Source organism: Zalophus californianus, chromosome 5, assembly GCF_009762305.2.
Source record: "Zalophus californianus isolate mZalCal1 chromosome 5, mZalCal1.pri.v2, whole genome shotgun sequence".
NCBI lineage: Eukaryota > Metazoa > Chordata > Mammalia > Carnivora > Otariidae > Zalophus > Zalophus californianus.
The window spans coordinates 88248810-88266639 of NC_045599.1; the positions used below are offsets into that span (position 1 = coordinate 88248810).

Sequence of the window (17830 nt, forward strand, 5' to 3'; positions counted from 1 at the left end):
CTATTACTGAAATTGGTATTTGTTTAGAGGGTCTTATTTCTTGTTTGTATTAATAATTTTCAAAAAGGCCTCTTTTAAAAGCTTATATAAATTTTTTCTTCAAATTCTATGCATTAAGAGTAAAATTCCTCTTACTGTAATAAAAACAACTGAAGCTAACTGTTGGCATTTAACCATTCCATGCATTGGCACTTAACCATTCCTGAAGCTTTTCTTAAATGAGATTAGCTTAGCACTCCCAATGTTTAATATTTTTTCTTATTCCACTGGAGTTGATTCAAAACAAATTCATGTAGTAGCAGTGTGAACTACCTAGCACAGGACTGGACGTTGAACATAATAGGCCTACATAGAATATTTTCTTTATCTTAATAGAATTCTCTACTTGAAAAATTAATGGATTATTCTTAGGTGTAAGTAGTCTCTTCCAAGCCTGTCTTGGAATGTAACTGTCTTGTCCCTTCATCTACCCTCTGTTGCTACTGGGTCCAGAATGAACACCTTTTATCACCCTGTATGTTAGGGCAAAATTCCAGCAGCTCATTGTAATCAGCATTTTGCCATGCTCAGAAAATGCAAATCACGTGGAACTTCAGGGGTAGATTTAATACCATTAAGATATTCAAGACTATTTAAAAACCCCTGCCCGTTAAGGAAAACTTTGTTTTTGGTGGGTAGAGTTGTGGGGTACATGTTCAGGTGCCCCCTTCCTCTCAGTGCAGGGAGATCCTCCTTGAAGGAAAGGGAGATAAACCGATACACATATTAACAGGTGATTTAATGTGTCTTCCTAGAATTTGTCCTAAATGATGAGAGGGTGAGAATGATAAATGCTCACATATTTGTTGAATAAATGAAGCCTTACTTTTAATGATAAAATTCATGCGCTCTGCATTTGGGGAAGGGAAAAGATATTTAGGTACGATGGGGCGCTGGGAAAAGGGGTTGAGAAGGAGTAAGCACATCTATGTTGATGCCCTTGAAATCACATGTGGTTATCTACCCGTTACCTGTGTTCATCAATGCCAGTAAATACTCCAAAGCCCATACTCTTTCCACTGTACCACTTTGCAAACACCTCAATTTACTGATCTTTGGAATATATCGACATTTAAATTTTTGTCATTTTATCTGAATGAAATGGCTTGTGAATAATAGTTTAAAAGGCTGCTTCCTCTAACAGGGATACGAGTGCATATAGGTCATATTTCCTCTTTTGGTCCTGATTTTCTATTTTTCTGAATTACTGCATGCCAGTTTTTATGTGCACTTCCAAGTACTTTTATGGAAAGAGATGGGATGTTAGTCAATTAGAATAAAATTGCCTTTTTCCAAGGAAGGGAAAAAAAAACACTATCAATACTGGAAATTAAAAAGGGTGCCTTCCACACACAAGAAAACTCAGGAATTACTGTAGGCGACACGTCCTGTGAGAAGGTCCAGTCAGTCTACATTGCCCATTGAGGAAAAAGTTGGATGAGACTCTTCTGTTACAATAGCTCTAAATTAGGAAAGGAGCAAATTTCAGTTCTACTTTTAGTTCACAGGGTGCTGCCATAACCGATAGGCCAGATATTCCCAGTTTATGCTTGTTGAAAATGGCATACGGAGCCCAGCGTTGGGAATTAGTTAACAGTTGTGATACCCATTAAGAGAAGCAGTGCTCTATCTAGCTTTGGCCTGCAGCAAACAGTGCTCACTTCGGCAGCACATATACTAAAATTGGTCTGCAGCAAACAACTCCTAAGGCAGTGGTTTTCAAACTAGACTGCATTTGAGTCACCAGAAGCGCTTATTAAGACGTAGCTGGGCCACACCCCAAAGCTGATTCTGAATAGGGCCCAAGAATTTGCAATTCTAACAAGTTCTCTGGTGATGCTTGCTGCTGCTGGTCTGAGAACCACACTTTGAGGTTGATTGCCCTAAGTTATAATGAAGCTCCTTGAGTGATTGCCTTCACTTGTAGCTGTTCCTCTCAACTGGACCTTTTAATCTGACAAAGTATTCCAACAAATAAACTTTCCCCTACTTTAGGCATGAATACTAAGCTATACAATCTGATATAGCCCATCCATCTCCACTCCCAATAGTGGACAAATTTAGCAGACATGAATTCTAAAGACAAAGACTTTTTGAGAGATTGGATGATGTTCCCTTTGGAACAGTTATTGAAAAGGCAAAGTTCAGCAAATCCCCAATTTGGCTTTGCAGTAAGATCAGAGGATAGCAGAAGAGACTAATAATTTTGTCCTCAGAATTATTTCAGATGAAAATGTGCCTGATTTGCTAATACACAGTGGGAGTGATTAACAACTGTGGCAAATTGGTATTTGAGAGTAAACTTTCCAAATTGGATACTAAGAGTTAAGTTAATGGGAAGGGAATAATGAAAGATAAGCCCAAATGGAAAAAATAGCCCTGTAAGTCAAAATATTTTTTTTCCATAAATTATAGATCATGCTGGGGCACCTGGGTGGCTCAGTCATTAAGCGTCTGCCTTCAGCTCAGGTCATGATCCCAGGGTCCTGGGATTGAGCCCCGCATCGGGCTCTCTGCTCTGCGGGAAGCTGGCTTCTCCTTCTCCCACTCCCCCTGCTTGTGTTCCCTCTCTCACCGTCTCTCTCTCTCTGTCAAATAAATAAACAAAATCTTTAAAAAATATATAGATAGATAGATCCTGCTACCACAAGGGTAAGTGAAGATGAAGCTTTTGCTGAGGATGGGAGCTAGTTGCACTATATCTAATTCATGTTATCACATAGTTTCTTTGTATCTAAAATAGGAAAAGAACAGTGCTAGAAATGCAAAAAGGAAACTGCCAACAGCTGAAGAATATTTGAGTAGTCAGATCATCAAAATTTACCAAATAATTTTTCAAAAGGCATGGTGGCTGAAATAGAATATATAAATTTTTTTTAATTTCTAACTCCCTCATACTATGCTGACCTTAAAATACTATATAGTGTTAAAAACTGTGGACTTTAACTCCTGTAAACACCAGGTCATTTTTCTGCCTTTCTCTTAACTGTCCTGTGGTCTATAAAACTATATCCTGGTTTTTGTTAGGCCAATGATGCTTCTTTCAACCTGTATGTTCTATGTGTATTATATTGTTCTTGGTGCTAAATACACATTCTTTTCTCTGATATTCAGGATAATTCTTTCTCTACTCTTGTGACTATTTACTTATTTTCCTAAATTATGTGATTGGTACTTCTTTTTAATTAAAAATATCCAACATAGTGTATACTGGTGAAGGTGACCATTGAATATAAAGCAGCATTAGTGAAAAATAACAATTGACAATGAGGCCAAGCATTACCTGGCCCACCTACACCTACTGGAATCTAAACAGCCCCACTGTTTGTCGCTGAACCATGTACCCAGTCTTCCCCCCTGACCATAGCTGTTTGTACCAGAGGTGGATACTTGACCTAAGAGAGACTCATCATCAACTAGCTAGTGACCAAAGACTTGCCTGGCTTAAAAAAAAAAAAGAGGGAGCCAATCAACTTGAAATAAAAGTCACAAAGCAAATTTCTGGTTGGTGATTGAGTGCTCAAACTGAAAGATCTTGTAGCATTAGGCTGAGTTAACTTGAAATAACAGAAAACCACATTTAGACCCACCTTAATTTTTTAATTTCAAAGATAGAGAACACTTTCTGAAAACATCTGTGGGGAGAGAGGAATAGGCTGCCTACCAAAAAAAAAAAAAAAAAAATGGGTTGGTATCAGATTTCTCAGCAATACTAAATGCCAAAAAAGAAACAATGGAACAATGTGTGCAGTATTTGGAAGGAAATGGAAATATTACCTAAGAATTTTGAAACCAGCCAAACTAACATTTATCTGAAATAGTTGTATGACTCAGGATTCTTACGGCTGTTAACAAGACCTCTAAAAGATAAGATGTTCATTTAGAGAATATTAGGTAGCTCTCAGGATCTGTTTGAGGGCCAGAAAAATCACTCTTGGAAGCCAAACAGCAGAAAGGATACCCAACCATCTGTGAGACCATTTCAGTAAAGATCTTCCCCTTGCTTCCCCTAAACGCCAGAACCATCTGACTATCCTCGGCATAAAATAAGATTACTTGTGGCACTTGCTTCCTCACGCTGCTCACTTCTGGATTGAAGTCTTGCTTGAGTGGACATGATTGGCAGAGGCTATGTCACATGCCTGTAGAGTCTGGGAAAGTTCAAATTTTGGTCTTCATCGAGGAAGCTGGATTCATAAAACATGAACTCTCCAAATCCATGAGGGGCATTTTGAAAGCACTCGGCAACCAGAAACCATGTTATGTTTTACTATAGTATTCCTGCTGCCCAAACAATTAAAATAAATGGAAAGGTACTAAGGAAACAAAGTTTGAGCAATAAAACTTTTAAAGCTGAATAAATATGTTAATAATTGTGGTTAATCTGGTAATCTCAGTATGAATGTCTACATAACTCAAAAATGAAAAGATGAAATGTTTAATAATTTTCATAATCTTAAATTCCAGATTACTCTAACCCAAATTGGGAAACGAGTCACAAGGGGAGAAAAGCCGTAAAAGCATGCTAAATTTCTAGTTTCATGTAGGCAGTGTTAATAATACTATTTTATTTTTAAACTTAGAAAAATACAAATTCAATTTTATAATTTAATGGTAACCCCAATGTTAAAAAATAAAATTTTCCACCTAAATCACTAGCCAAACACAACAATTCAGAATACTTGATCAAGATGTCAAAGAATGGGAGAAATAAAGGGAGAATTAGCCACAAAGAAGCATAAAAAGACAGTGTAATACCATAGCAATAAATGGATTAAACATATATAATAATGACTCTCAGATCGGAGTCAAGTAAAAAAGTCCTCCAACTATATGCCATTAATAAAAGACACACTAAAATGATCAAGAATGAATTAAAAGTACAACTTGCACAGGCAAATGCAAAGAAAGCAGTTAAGGCAAATTTATGTCAGACACAGTATAATTCTGGATACAGGGCATCAAACAATGAAAAAGGAGATTAACATCACTTATGACTTTCTTTAAATTTCAAGTGACTTAGCATCAAATGTATGAATCAAAGTTACAAATACAAAATATTGACAAAAACCATGGAACAAGTGAGACTCAGTGTTTGACTTGGTCTTTACAAAACAAAAGGAACTGTTTTTATTTAAAACCACAACTTCCTTCCAGACAGGGCAGGGTGGATTTTGTTAAAGGAAGGTTCTCAGAGATCCTTTTCTTTAGCTGAGGACCTTGATGGTTCGGGGATCTGTAAAGCCAAGCCTGGAATTTAGGTGGGAGGAGGGTAAGAGAAAATTTCACAGATTTGCTTAAGAGAGGCAAGAACTTGGGATTCTCCAGGTACCCAGGGAATTGGAGGGGGAGCTGAGGAGCAGAGATAGGGGAGGACAAAAAGAATGAGGAGGCAGCAAAATGAGAAGTCAGGGTCCTATGAGAACCCTGGTGGTGCAGCAGCTAAAATGATTTCAGAAACTGACTATTTTAGTTGGAACCCTAAGTTCTTTGCAAATTCTCTATTCCAGTATTAATGTACTCACTTGTTTTTAATTTTCAGAATCTTTTCTTAACAATTGCAGTTGGCTTCACCATCACATTATCAATAATTATTTGAATTTAGGTATAAATTATATGTAAGTGCCCACTGTTTCCTCTTTGTTACATGTCTTTCACTCTCTTCAATTCAATTATGTTAATATAATTTGGCTTGACTGGACTGTGTCCTTTTTTTTTAATTTTATTTATTTATTTGAGAGAGAATGAGAGAGAGAGCACATGAGAGAGGGAAGGGTCAGAGGGAGAAGCAGGCTCCCTGCTGAGCAGGGAGCCCGATGCGGAACTCGATCCTGAGACTCCAGGATCATGACCTGAGCGGAAAGCAGTCGCTCAACCAACTGAGCCACCCAGGCGCCCTGGACTGTGTCCTTAAATAGTTACTTTTTTCCAGAAAAGCTAAGTTGGGGGTATACTTTCTAAATCCTAGCTTGTTTAAAATTGTTTTCTTGGGGCACCTGGGTGGCTCAGTCGGTTAAATGTCTGACTTCAGCTCAGTTCATGACCTTGGGGTCCTGGGATCGAGCTGGAGTCGGGAGTCGGGCTCCCTGCTCAGCGAGGAGCCTGCTTGTCTCTCTACCCCTCCCCCTCCCCCTGCTCATGTGCGCAAGCTCTCTCTCATAAATAAAATCTTGTAAAAATATTGTTTTCTTTTGCCATCACACAAAGGATAATTTGGGTCACAACTTTGGTCACAATTCTTTTTCCTCAGAAAATTTCTATTGTTTACTAAGAAGTTCAACTATCAGTCTAGTTTTGTTTCCATTATATATCACTTTTATTTCCTATCTTGGTGTTTGTAGGGTTTTGTTTTTATCCTTGAAATAAAGAAATTGTACTGGCATAAGTCCAGCTGTGTGTCTTTTTTCCACAACTCTGTCTTTTGATATTGAATCTTTTTGATCTTGAGTCTTCAGTAAATGTTCTCGTTATCTCCGTTCTTACTGCTGCTCCTGCATCACTTCCTTTCTCTCACTTTGCAGGGGCAGAAACCAAGCCATAATACTGTTATGAACACCAACTTCAGACCAGCCATATTTACCAAAATGGCCCTCTCCATCAGACACCAGTCAGAATCTTGGTGGTGCCTACATGGGGACTGTACTGTCAGTTGCTAGTGTCTAGACATTGCACTATATTCCTCTAGAAATGGAAAGAGCACCTATCTTCCACTTCGGTATCAACGTTTTCCCGTAAAAGTGCCAAAGTAGTACTGCTTGTGTTCAAATGCCTTAAAGGATTTTTAATGAAACAGTTTCATTAAAACAGATTTTCCTTATACTCTACTCTCCCATCCCAAGATATAGATACAAATCTAACAGAGACTGGCTATAGCATGTAGACAAATCTTACTCATAAACACCATGTTGTGCTCTGTATTTTCCCCTGGACAGTGAAAGCTCTGTCATTAGGTCAGGTTGGTGTACTTAACTTTTAGTTATCCTAGGGTAAATTCTGTCTTCTGTAGAAATTGACTTTTTGGGGTGCCTGGGTGGCTCAGTTGGTTAAGTGTCTGACTCTTGATTTCAGCTCATGTCTTGCTCTCAGGGTTGTGAGTTCAAACCCTACATTTGACTCCATGCTGGGCATGGAGCCTATGAAAGAAAAGAAAAAAAAAAACAAGAAAAGAGAAAAGAAAATAGAGAGGGAGAGAGGGAGGAAGGAAGGAAGGAGGAATGGAAGAAAGGAAGGAATGAAGGAAAGAAAAGAAGAAAGAAAGAGAAAGAGAGAAAGAAAGAAAGAAAGAAAGAAAGAAAGAAAGAAAGAAAGAAAGAAAGAAAGAAAGAAAGAAAGAAAGAAAGAAAGAAAGAAAGAAAGAAAGAAAAAGAAAGAAAAAGAAAGAAAAAGAAAGAGAAAGAAAGAAAGAAAGGAAAGAAAAAAAGAAAGAAAAAGAAAGATTGACTTCTGACATTATGGTAGATAATATTTTCAAAGATGGCATAATATCTGCCATTCCACATGCTTTTTCACAATATGAGCCCATTACTGAGCTGGCCCTGTGACTGCTTTGACCAATAAAATGTAGAGGAAGTTACAAGACCTGGCATTAAAAAGGCCTGGTAGCTTCTACTGTGTGATCTGCAGGAAGCCAGCCACCATGTAGGAAGTTGTGAAATTACTATGCTATGAAGAAGTTGCTAAAGAAAAAGTTATTCTGACACTTGGTAAAATGGTAAGGAAGACTTTATTCAAGACTACTGCAATATCCCTACTGGGGGGATATCCCAATAGGGATATTGCAGTAGAGTAGAGGGATCAGCGCAACTCCAAATGCAGCAAAGACAGTTGGAGATTTATAACCAAAGAACAGAATGAGGGCATGAGTAGATAGACAATTACTGAGGGTAAATTCTTGTTGAAGACAGGCCAAGGACTTACGTATCAGAGATGGGGAATGAGGAATTTGATCAGATATTGAGGGTGATCAAATAACAAGGGTAAGGGGGGACACTTACCACATTTACTGTGATGATTAATTTTCTGTGTCAAATTAACTGGGCTAAGGGATGCCCAGATAGCTGTGAAAACATTTCAGGGTGTGCCTGTGAATTTGTTTCTAGAAGAGATTAGCATTTAATCAGAAGACTGAGTAAAGAATATCTGCCCTCACCAATATGGTCAGGCATCATCTAATCTGTTGAGAGTCCAAATAGAACAAAAAGGTAGAGGAAGAGCAAATTTTTCTCTCTCTTCTTGAACTGGGACCTCTATCTCCTGCCCTCCAATATCTGATCTCAGATATCTTAACTTTTGGACTTACACCATCAGCTTTCCTGGTTCTTAGGCTTTTGGACTCAGATTGATTTATACCATCAGCTTTCCTGGTTCTCCAGCTTTCAGATAGCATATTGTGGCATAGTGCAGCTTCCATAATGGTGTGAGCCAATTCCTATAATAATCTCATATATCTATATATATATATGCTATAGTTCTGCCCCCCTGGAGAACCCTAACAAATATACCTAATATAGCAGTATTCTTGCTAAAATTGGGCTAGCAGGCAGAAGATAGAGCATGGGCCAAAGTCAAGGCCTAGTCAAGATAAGAGTTCAGAGGATCCTACCTAAGGTTTGTTCAAGTAGAGAGCCTTTTTTTTTTTTTAAGATTTTTATGTATTTGTTGGAGAGAGAGAGAGCACAAGCAGGGGTATGGGCAAAGGAAGAGGGAGAAGCAGGCTTCCCACCTTGCAGGGAACCCTACATCGGACTTGATCCCAGGACCCTGAGATCAAGACCTGCGCCAAAGGCAGACACTTAACCAACTGAACCACCCAGGTGCACCAAGGAGAGAGCCTTTGTCAAAGTTCAGCATAGCCATATGGAAAGGCTACACCACAGAAAGAGGAAGGTACTGGCCAACCTTCAGCTGTTTCAGCCATACCAGCTGAGGCAGAGATATAGGAGTGAAGAAGTCACTTGGGATTTTCTAGCTCCAGCAGATGCCATATAGAATAGGGATAAGCTGTTCCAGCTGAGCTCTACCCAAACTACAGTTTTGTTAGCAAATAAGTTATTGTTTTAAAGCACTAAGTTTTAGGGTGTTTTGTTACATCATAATATACAAGTGAAGCAGGCAGACCAAACTATTAGTTAGCCATACCCAAGCGTGCCTGAGTACTCTCATGGGCTCAGTGCAGGTTTGGATAGCCCTGGTATACATGTCTGCCTAACAGTCTCACCCCTTAGACTTGTGAGAAACTTGAGCAAGAGTTAGTTTATTATTTTTATCTGTATCCCTAACACTTCTCAGAGTAGCTGGCACAGCTTCTCAAAATGTCCTTGTTGGATGCAATAGAAGCCATCAAGTGATTTGTAGCACAGATATTATCTAATCCACCATTTCTTCCCCTTATCACTTTTTCTGTCAAAGCTCACAAATCATCTTACTTACATCTCTGCCAGTCCCCTCCTGCCCACACACACATATATATCAGACCTCTTCTTTCATCCCTTCCTCCTACTTCCAATTCTTATTCAACCATTTTGGAAAACTTCTCTTGCCCACGTTGGTCTTCTCTTTCCACCCAACCCCTACCCAGAAGCCTCAACCAAGGTTGACAGGCTGAATTTAGTGGCACATCTAAATAAGGAAAAGGAAGACAGTTTGATAAAAATTAGATTTGAAAACCAGTGCCTCAATCTCTAAAGCCCTTTCATCATTTTCATTTCCACGTCCAACGTCATTCCCCTTTAAACCAACCTTTTGCTTGCTAATGCTTGCTTTTCCACAAGCACTAGCATTTTAAAACTTTGGATTCACTCACTGTTTCTTTAATCATCAGTGCAGTAACAATATTGCTGTCTCCCTTCCCACCATCTTTTCCTTGTAGGATATTTCAACAATAGTGTAGAGTTAAATAGAAGTTATTAATCTAGCATACAATGACACTCAAAAATATCAGCTCCATCATTAACTCCCTTAGTGTTTATGAGCCAGGAAATATAACCAATTTTAATATTGGGTCTTTTTGTCTGCAATTAGGTAGGTCTAAGAAAACCCTATGGTAAATAGGCTACTGCATATATTTAACCTCAGACTACCTTGTTCATTCCCACTTTTTCCATATGTATATGTAAAATGTTGATTTTCTGAAAAGAAGTATTTGAGTTTTTATGATGGAGCTAAAGTATAAAAGCAAAATCCTAAAGCAGGCAAACTAGGTATTTTAAAGCTTAGTTTCATTTCATCCCTGTTCTGTTTTGTTGGTCATTGCATGAAGCTCTTTTTACAGGAATCATGTATACTTTAAGAAGTAAGACCTACGTATTTACATCAGTACCAAACTAATCTGGTACTAAGAAACTACAAGGATGACTGAGAGGCGGGGATTGAGGGGATGGAGAAAAGTCAGGGGCTTCCACACGGACCAGCTGGATATCTATGCTCAGCCATCATTAGCCTGAATTGGCAAATTACCTAACCTCAGTGAGACTCAAGCTTTTGGGGGGGGGGGGTGTTTGTCTAGTTTGTTTTTTCATCTGTAATAGAAAACACTTATCTTACCTTGCCCGGTTTTATGAAAAGTGCCTTTGTTGGTGTGGAATAAGCAACCACTACTAAAACAGGAATGAAGGTGTGTTCTGTTGGATGAACGGAAATGCAGAAATAGTGCTTTGCAATTAACCTAAGGTATACAAAAAATAATGAATTATAGGGTAGAAGGTGATCTTCTGAAGTTTAAAAAGGTGTACGGTCAAATTTCTAACATTTATACAGCTCACTGAAACAGTACCAGTAATTTTTCTTGTTTCACCACTATAAAACCCGTATTTGCCAAGTTGAAAGCAAGCTGTGGGGCCCAGGAGCAGATAAAGATTAAACCTAAAAGGCATTTCCTTGCCTGCTCGGATCTGTGTAAACAGATCACCCGCGGTATAGAGCCTTCACCTAAGGGTGAGGGTAGCTAACACCATTCAATGTGAAATTGGACGGGAAGGACCGTAAAAACGTAACCCCATTTCAGCGGCAGCGTAAGCTCTTAAAACTTTTGACAAGATTTGAGAAGGAATTTGACGCTTTCGTAGATCCTCTCGCGAGAGCAGAGGTTCTAACGCCACGTCAGAAACTAGAGACGCTGGCGCGGAGCGACAGATGCCGGAACAAACGATCGGCGAAAAGCCACGGACGCGTAGGCGCGCCGGTGGGCAGGACTTCCGCCGGAAGCCGGAGTCGTCCGCGAAATCTCGGAACCGAATTCCGGCTGGTCGTTCCCCGGGAGGTCTTGGGTGGGCTCTGTGCGGGCCTGGGTGAAGATGGCTTGTGCCGCCGCTCGGTCCCCGGCCGATCAGGACAGGTGGGTCCTGAGAAGGGGTGCTGCGCCGCCCTCCCCATCCCTGAGAAAGGCTGGAGGGTGGAGCTTGGCTCCGGCCCCAGGCTCCGGGCCTCTTCCCAGGTGTTGGTTCCTCCGGGTGGCCGCCAGCGCCAGGCTTTCCGTAGTGTCCCCGAAATTCCGACTCTAGATAGCTCACTCTGCCTGCACCTGAGACAAAGGACTTTGGGTGCTACGTGGACGGGACATTAAATAACAGACTCACAAAGTGAGAAATGTGTTCTTTTCATTGTTACGTTCAGAAAGGCACGTTTGGGTTTTTCCAAGTCTGATACTTCTGATGGCGGGGTTTCTGAGAGCAGGGTCCACCCACAGGAACTTGATAGCCCACTATGTCTAAATGAACGGTGAAGGCATTGTTTTGGTTTGGTTTTAAACCTTCTCTAGTAAGTGATGTTGTTTTCCATCTAGGGTAGTAAACTAAAGTTTGCTTTTTAAGTAAGTTAAGTACAAGGGAGGCAATTTAAAGAAAAAAATATTAAGCAAGTAATAGGCGCGCTGGCGATCCTGATGAAAGAATGAATGAAATTTTGGCAATACTGCTCTAGTGATACTAGCTGTGCTTCCTTCTGTGGCAGGTTCATTTGTATCTATCCTGCTTATTTAAATAACAAGAAGACCATCGCGGAGGGGAGGCGAATCCCCATAAGTAAGGTAGGGTTTGCCTGTTGTTTTTTAAACCAAGGTTATGACAGTCTTGCCCTTAATAAAGGAAATGAAACTATGGCATTATATGATATTATATAATTCAACTCCAGAATGGAATTAAACAAGACTTGAGAATTTATTTTTTTTAAGATTTGTGTATTTGAGAGAGAGTAAGAGCGGGGCAGAGATGGGGGGAGAGGGAGAGAGAGAGAGAATCCCAAGCCGACTCCCCATTGAACGGCTGCATCCCACCACCCCGGAGATCTTGAGCTGAGCTGAAATCGAGAGTCCGACTCTTGGGCGCCTGGGTGGCTCAGTCGGTTGAGCATTTGTCTTTGGTTCGGGTCATGATCCCAGGGTCCTGGGATCGAGTTCCGCATTGGGCTCCCTGCCCTGCAGGGAGCCTGCTTCTTCCTCTCCCTCTGCCTCTCTCTCTCAATCTGTCTCTCATGAATAAATAAAATCTTAAAAAAAAAAAAAAGTCTGATTATTAACAGACTGAACCACCCAGGTGTGCCAAGACTTCCAGAGAATTTAGATGTGTTGAGTTCTATGGTTTATGTCCATTATCTTTTTTTTTTTTTGAGGGGTAAAGTTTAAAATTAATACTTCTAAAAAGTAGGTGTTATAGTTTGAAAAAATATGATTTCTCCCTCGTGCTGTTTGGGAAAATTCAAGTTCTCAGTTGGCGTGGTGGCTTGTTTGGAAAGTGCCTAATGCCAAGTGAAGGGTCTTTGTAGCTTTTTATTTATTTATTAATTTTTAAGATTTTATTTATTTGACAGAGACATAGCAAGAGAGGGAACACAAGCAGGGGGAGTGGGAGAGGGAGAAGCAGGCTTCCCGCAGAGCAGGGAGCCCGATGCAGGGCTTGATCCCAGGACCCTGGGATCATGACCTGCGCCGAAGGCAGACACTTAACAACTGAGCCACCCAGGTGCCCCTATAGCTTTTTATTTTCAAAATTGATGTCATATTCTGTTTTTTAAGAGTTACTTATATTTTGTAATCTTAACAACAGATTCAAGGTAACTTGGCCTAAAGCAGTGCATTATTTTTGTGTTATTTAATGTCTCCCATTTTGGTGTTTAAATATATCTAAAGGAAAGTCTCCTCTGCCGTCCCAGGGTGAAAGAGACGACCAAAGCACTCATTCAGGAAAATGCCTGACATCAAACCACTGTGACAGAGGCCTCTGGTAGCAAGCTCACATAATTTGGAGAATAACTGAATTGTTTCTAATTTTATTGGTGTACAGCATACACACAGAAATATACTTAAGTCTTAAGTGTCTATCTTGATTAACTTTTACAAACAAGAGTACACATGGGTAACCAAGCAACCAAATTAAAAAAGAAAGCTCGATCAGCAGGCAGGAAGATTCCTTTGTCTCCTCACAGTCACTTCTTCCCCCACCACGTACTCACACACAAGGATAACCGTATCCTGACTTCCAATGCAATACATTACTTTTGCTTGTTTTTAAACTTTATTTAAAAGGCATTATACACTATGTACTTTTGTATCTGTCTTTTTTCACTGAACTGTAAGCTTTAATTTATTCACATCTGTTAGCGTAGTTTGTTAATTCTCATTGCTCTGTAGCAGGGTTTCTGAACAGCAGCACCATTGACATTTTGAGCCAGATAATTCTTTGTTATCAGGGCTGGTGTGTGCATTTTAGGTTGTTTAGCAGCATCTTTAGCCTCTACCCACGAGATACCAGTGCCTTACCTGACTCCTGTGACAATTAGAAATGTCTCCTAACATTGCTAAATGTCATGGGGCAGAATTTCCTTGCTGAAAACCACTGCTCTGTTGTATTGAATTGTATAAATATATCACAGTCCATCCTACTGTTTATGGATAATTGGGTTGTTCCTAGTTTGAGGCTATTATATATATTACTTCTGTCAACATTCTTGAGTTTTTCTTCTAGGAAACATATTTTTTTTTAAAGATTTTTTAATTTATTTATTTGACAGAAAGACAGTGAGAGAGGGAACACAAGCAGGGGGAGTGGGAGAGGGAGAAGCAGGCTTCCTGCCGAGCAAGGAGCCCGTTGCGGGGCTCCATCCCAGGACCCTGGGATCATGACCTGAAGCGAAGGCAGACACTTAACGACTGAGCCACCCAGGTGCCCCATAGGAAACATATTTTTGCATTGTTCTTGGGTATGTACGTAGAAGTGGAATTGCAGAGCCATAAAGAATGCATATGTTTAGCTTTAGTGGATACTACCAAACAATTTTCTAAAGTGGTTGTATCTATAATAGTTGTTTAGTCAGTATTCATTGAGCACCTACTATGTTCCAAGCATCATTCCAGATACTTGGGAATATACAGATAAACAGAACAGTCCCTGCCTTTGTGAAGTGTATGTTCTGTTGAAAGGGAGATGGACACATAAGTATGAATCAGTGTTTTCCCTGTACTTTTAAAAATTACAGGGGAAACAACCATACCTAGTGACAAAGGAAATCTAAGGTTTTGATAACTGTTGTCATCCTCATATTTGAAATGATATACACAACAATATAGTAGTATCCGCTGAAGGTAAGCTGTTTAGTGTTTTTGTTTTTAACTGTTCAGGCTGTTGAAAATCCTACAGCTACTGAGATTCAAGATGTGTGCTCAGCAGTTGGACTTAATGTATTCCTTGAGGTAAGAGGTGGTTCTTTCTTCACTGTTTTTCCTACTCAATCTCATTGATGTAACAACTTTTTAAAGCCTGTTTTTTTGTGTGTGTTTTTTTGTTTTTTGTGTTAGAAAAATAAAATGTACTCTAGAGAGTGGAATCGTGATGTTCAGTACAGGGGCAGAGTCCGGGTCCAGCTCAAACAGGAAGATGGCAGCCTCTGTCTCGTACAGTTCCCATCACGTAAGCTTTTTAAAAAAATGAACAAATAAAGTTTGGCAACAGGGTATTCCTTTACTCTGCAAAAAACATTCTAAAACCGACCCCTTTGAAAGGTAAAAATGATAATTTGCATTCTGCAGATGAATTTAGGAAAGGACTACTGCTGAGGAAGAGAGGAAAACAGTGGTTCTCACGTCTTTTAAGCTAGGGACCTCTGAGAATGTGATGCAACCTAATCACTTCTCCAAAAAATTTGTTTGTGAATTTCTTATAAACCTCTGGAAGTCTGTCATTATTCTCAGGTTAAGAGTGTAGAATTATTGAGTGGTCAGATGTTAATTGCCATTTCAGATCCTAGAGGCCTTTGAAGCCTGTTAATAATTTCTATCATTAATCTAAAAGCCATACTGAGTGAAAACAGCAAAAGAAATGCATAGTGTGGTACCACTTTGGTACATTTAAATACAAAATGTTACTGTTTATTGATGTATATGTAATATTGTTTATTGATATTACATATGTAAATTTTATTTGATGGACTGAAGAAAATCCCAGTCTTAAAATAGTAGGTAACCTATTGATGAGCAGGGGTTGGGGAGTGGGGACACAGGAATGGTGGTCAGAGAAGACTAACATTATCTCTAGTGTTTTATTTCTTAAAAAAACAACAGTAATCAAATATCAGTATTGCAAAATAATTCTGGGTTTGGGGAATATGCATTTTTTTTGCACATGATTCTTTTCTAAATTCTTTATTTCTAAAAACTATAATTTTTTAAATGGAACTGTTATTTTTCTCTTGTCACAATAATCTCAGGCTGGCAACTAGATGGTATTTATTTATTTATTTGTCAGAAAGAGAGAGCACAAGCAGGGGGAATGGCAGGCAGAGGGAGAAGCAGGCTTCCCGCTGAGCAGGGAGCCCAATGTGGGGCTCATTCCCAGGACCCTGAGATCGTGACCTGAGCCAAGGCAGACACTCAACCAACAGCCACCCAGTGTCCCCTAAATTAAAATACATTGGTTTTTCTTTTTTTTTTTTTAAGATTTTATTTATTCATTATGTCAGAGTGAGAGAGCACAAGCAGGGGGAACAGCAGGCAGAGGGAGAAGCAGGCTCCCAGCTGAGCAAGGAGCCTGGTGTGGGACTCGATCCCAGTACCCTGGGATCATGACCTGAGCCGAAGGCAGACGCTTAACTGACTGAACCACCCAGGCATCCCTAGATTGGTTTTTCTATGCTAAAACCTGTCCAGATTGGTAGATATTTCTAGAAACAAGATTTTGACTCTGGAGTAACAGGTAGTATGTTACAGTGTATTTCTTCTCTTGGACATCTTCCTTTACTATTTCTTAAAAGTCAAAAGACTTGGAACCTGGATGGCTCAGTTGGTTAAGCATCTTCCTTTAGCTCAGGTCATGATCCTAGGATCCTGGGATCGATCCCTGTCTCAGGCTTCCTGGTTAGGGGGGAGTCTGCTTCTCTCTCTCCCTCTGCTCCTCTCCCCCACTTGTGCTCACTCTCGCTCTCTCACTCTCTATCTCAAATAAATAAATAAAATCTCAAAAAAAAAAGACAAAAGACAAAAAAAAATCAAGAGACAAAAAACTTTTAACTTGACCAGTAAATAAACTAAGTAAAAATTACAGTTGAAAAATGTTGCTCCCAGGCGCCTGGGTGGCTCAGTCGTTAAGCATCTGCCTTCGGCTCAGATCATGATCCCAGGGCCCTGGGATCAAGTCCCACATCAGGCTCCTTGCTCCGCGGGAAGCCTGCTTCTCCCTCTCCCACTGCCCCTGCTTGTGTTCCCTCTCTCACTGTGTCTCTCTCTGTCAAATAAATAAATAAAATCTTAAAAAAAAAATGTTGCTCCCAGTTTCCAATAAGAAAAAAGTAAGAAAGTAAAAAGGCAAAAACTGAGGGGCTCCGTGTGTTGAAAGTAGCTACTAGATCTGGAGGCGGTAGTTAGTGCACAGAGCAGGGTACCTGTACACATTAAATCATCTGGGCATATGAGTAACATCTTTTGTAGCTTGATAACATTGGTTTTTTGTTATAAGATTGAGCGGCCCTGTGTTTCTTTAGCTTAAGGTACAATGATATCCTGACTCTGTTTCCAGATTGTTGTATTTAGACTTACTCTCCTTTGATCTTCAGGTCAATTACAGAACCAGGACCAAAATTTATGTTTCAATTAAAGTGTTTTAAGTTTTGATTTTGTTCAGTTAAATATTTGAGTATTGTTCTTAGCACATTTTCTCCAGGAAAGCGCCTACTTGAGTAAGTCATGTCTTCGTAGTGTTTTTTTTGGGTTTTTTTTTTTTTTAATCCTTGTCATTTTCCTGATGTGATTTTCAAGTTAATGAGCTTGTCTGTCTTATTCCTTAGATTATACACTAAGCCTAACTTCTTGTTCCTAGGTAAGTCAGTAATGTTGTATGTAGCAGAAATGATACCCAAACTAAAAACAAGGACACAAAAAACAGGAGGTGGTGACCAAAGTCTTCAGCAAGGAGAAGGAAGTAAAAAAGGGAAAGGAAAGAAGAAGAAGTGACCGGATGTGAGAGTCAATCAAGTCTGGTACTACTGTGATAGAGAATGAAGGCTTCTAATTTATATCTCGGAGAAACGGAAGCTTATTATTTGCATCATTTAACCGAACTATGGACATCTCTGCCTCCCATTTTCAGCATCAGAGTTGACAGTGAAGTAAATATACATCAGAAGTTTGCATCTAGCTTTTATGTAGTATAAAAGAAAATTTTTTTGCCTTTCAACACAGAGTTTTTGTGGAAGAAAGAAGGATATTTTTAAATGGACAGTGGACTCTACCATAAGTTACTTGAAATCCTCTATCTGTCCTGTGTGTAAATATGTTTCAGATAAATGAGTTTAATTAAAGATTTGAAATACA

At 39.6% G+C, this 17830-nt stretch overlaps 1 protein-coding gene across 1 annotated transcript; it reads left to right on the top strand.

The window, feature by feature from the left end:
- Positions 1–11216: 11216 nt before the first annotated feature.
- Positions 11217–17830, top strand: SRP19 (signal recognition particle 19). Its single transcript, XM_027607052.1, has 5 exons — positions 11217–11371; positions 11986–12061; positions 14648–14719; positions 14825–14936; positions 17337–17830. The coding sequence occupies exons 1-5, from the start codon at positions 11331–11333 to the stop codon at positions 17468–17470; spliced, it is 435 nt and encodes a 144-aa protein (XP_027462853.1). The 5' UTR covers positions 11217–11330; the 3' UTR covers positions 17471–17830.

Excerpts from the sequence above, each read along its gene's own strand:
- SRP19 (XM_027607052.1), top strand. The coding sequence starts at position 11,331 with ATGGCTTGTGCCGCCGCTCGGTCCCCGGCCGATCAGGACAG. Across the intron at positions 12,062-14,647 it reads GGCGAATCCCCATAAGTAAG|GCTGTTGAAAATCCTACAGC; the intron begins GTAGGGTTTGCC and ends TTAACTGTTCAG. Across the intron at positions 14,937-17,336 it reads TCTCGTACAGTTCCCATCAC|GTAAGTCAGTAATGTTGTAT; the intron begins GTAAGCTTTTTA and ends TCTTGTTCCTAG.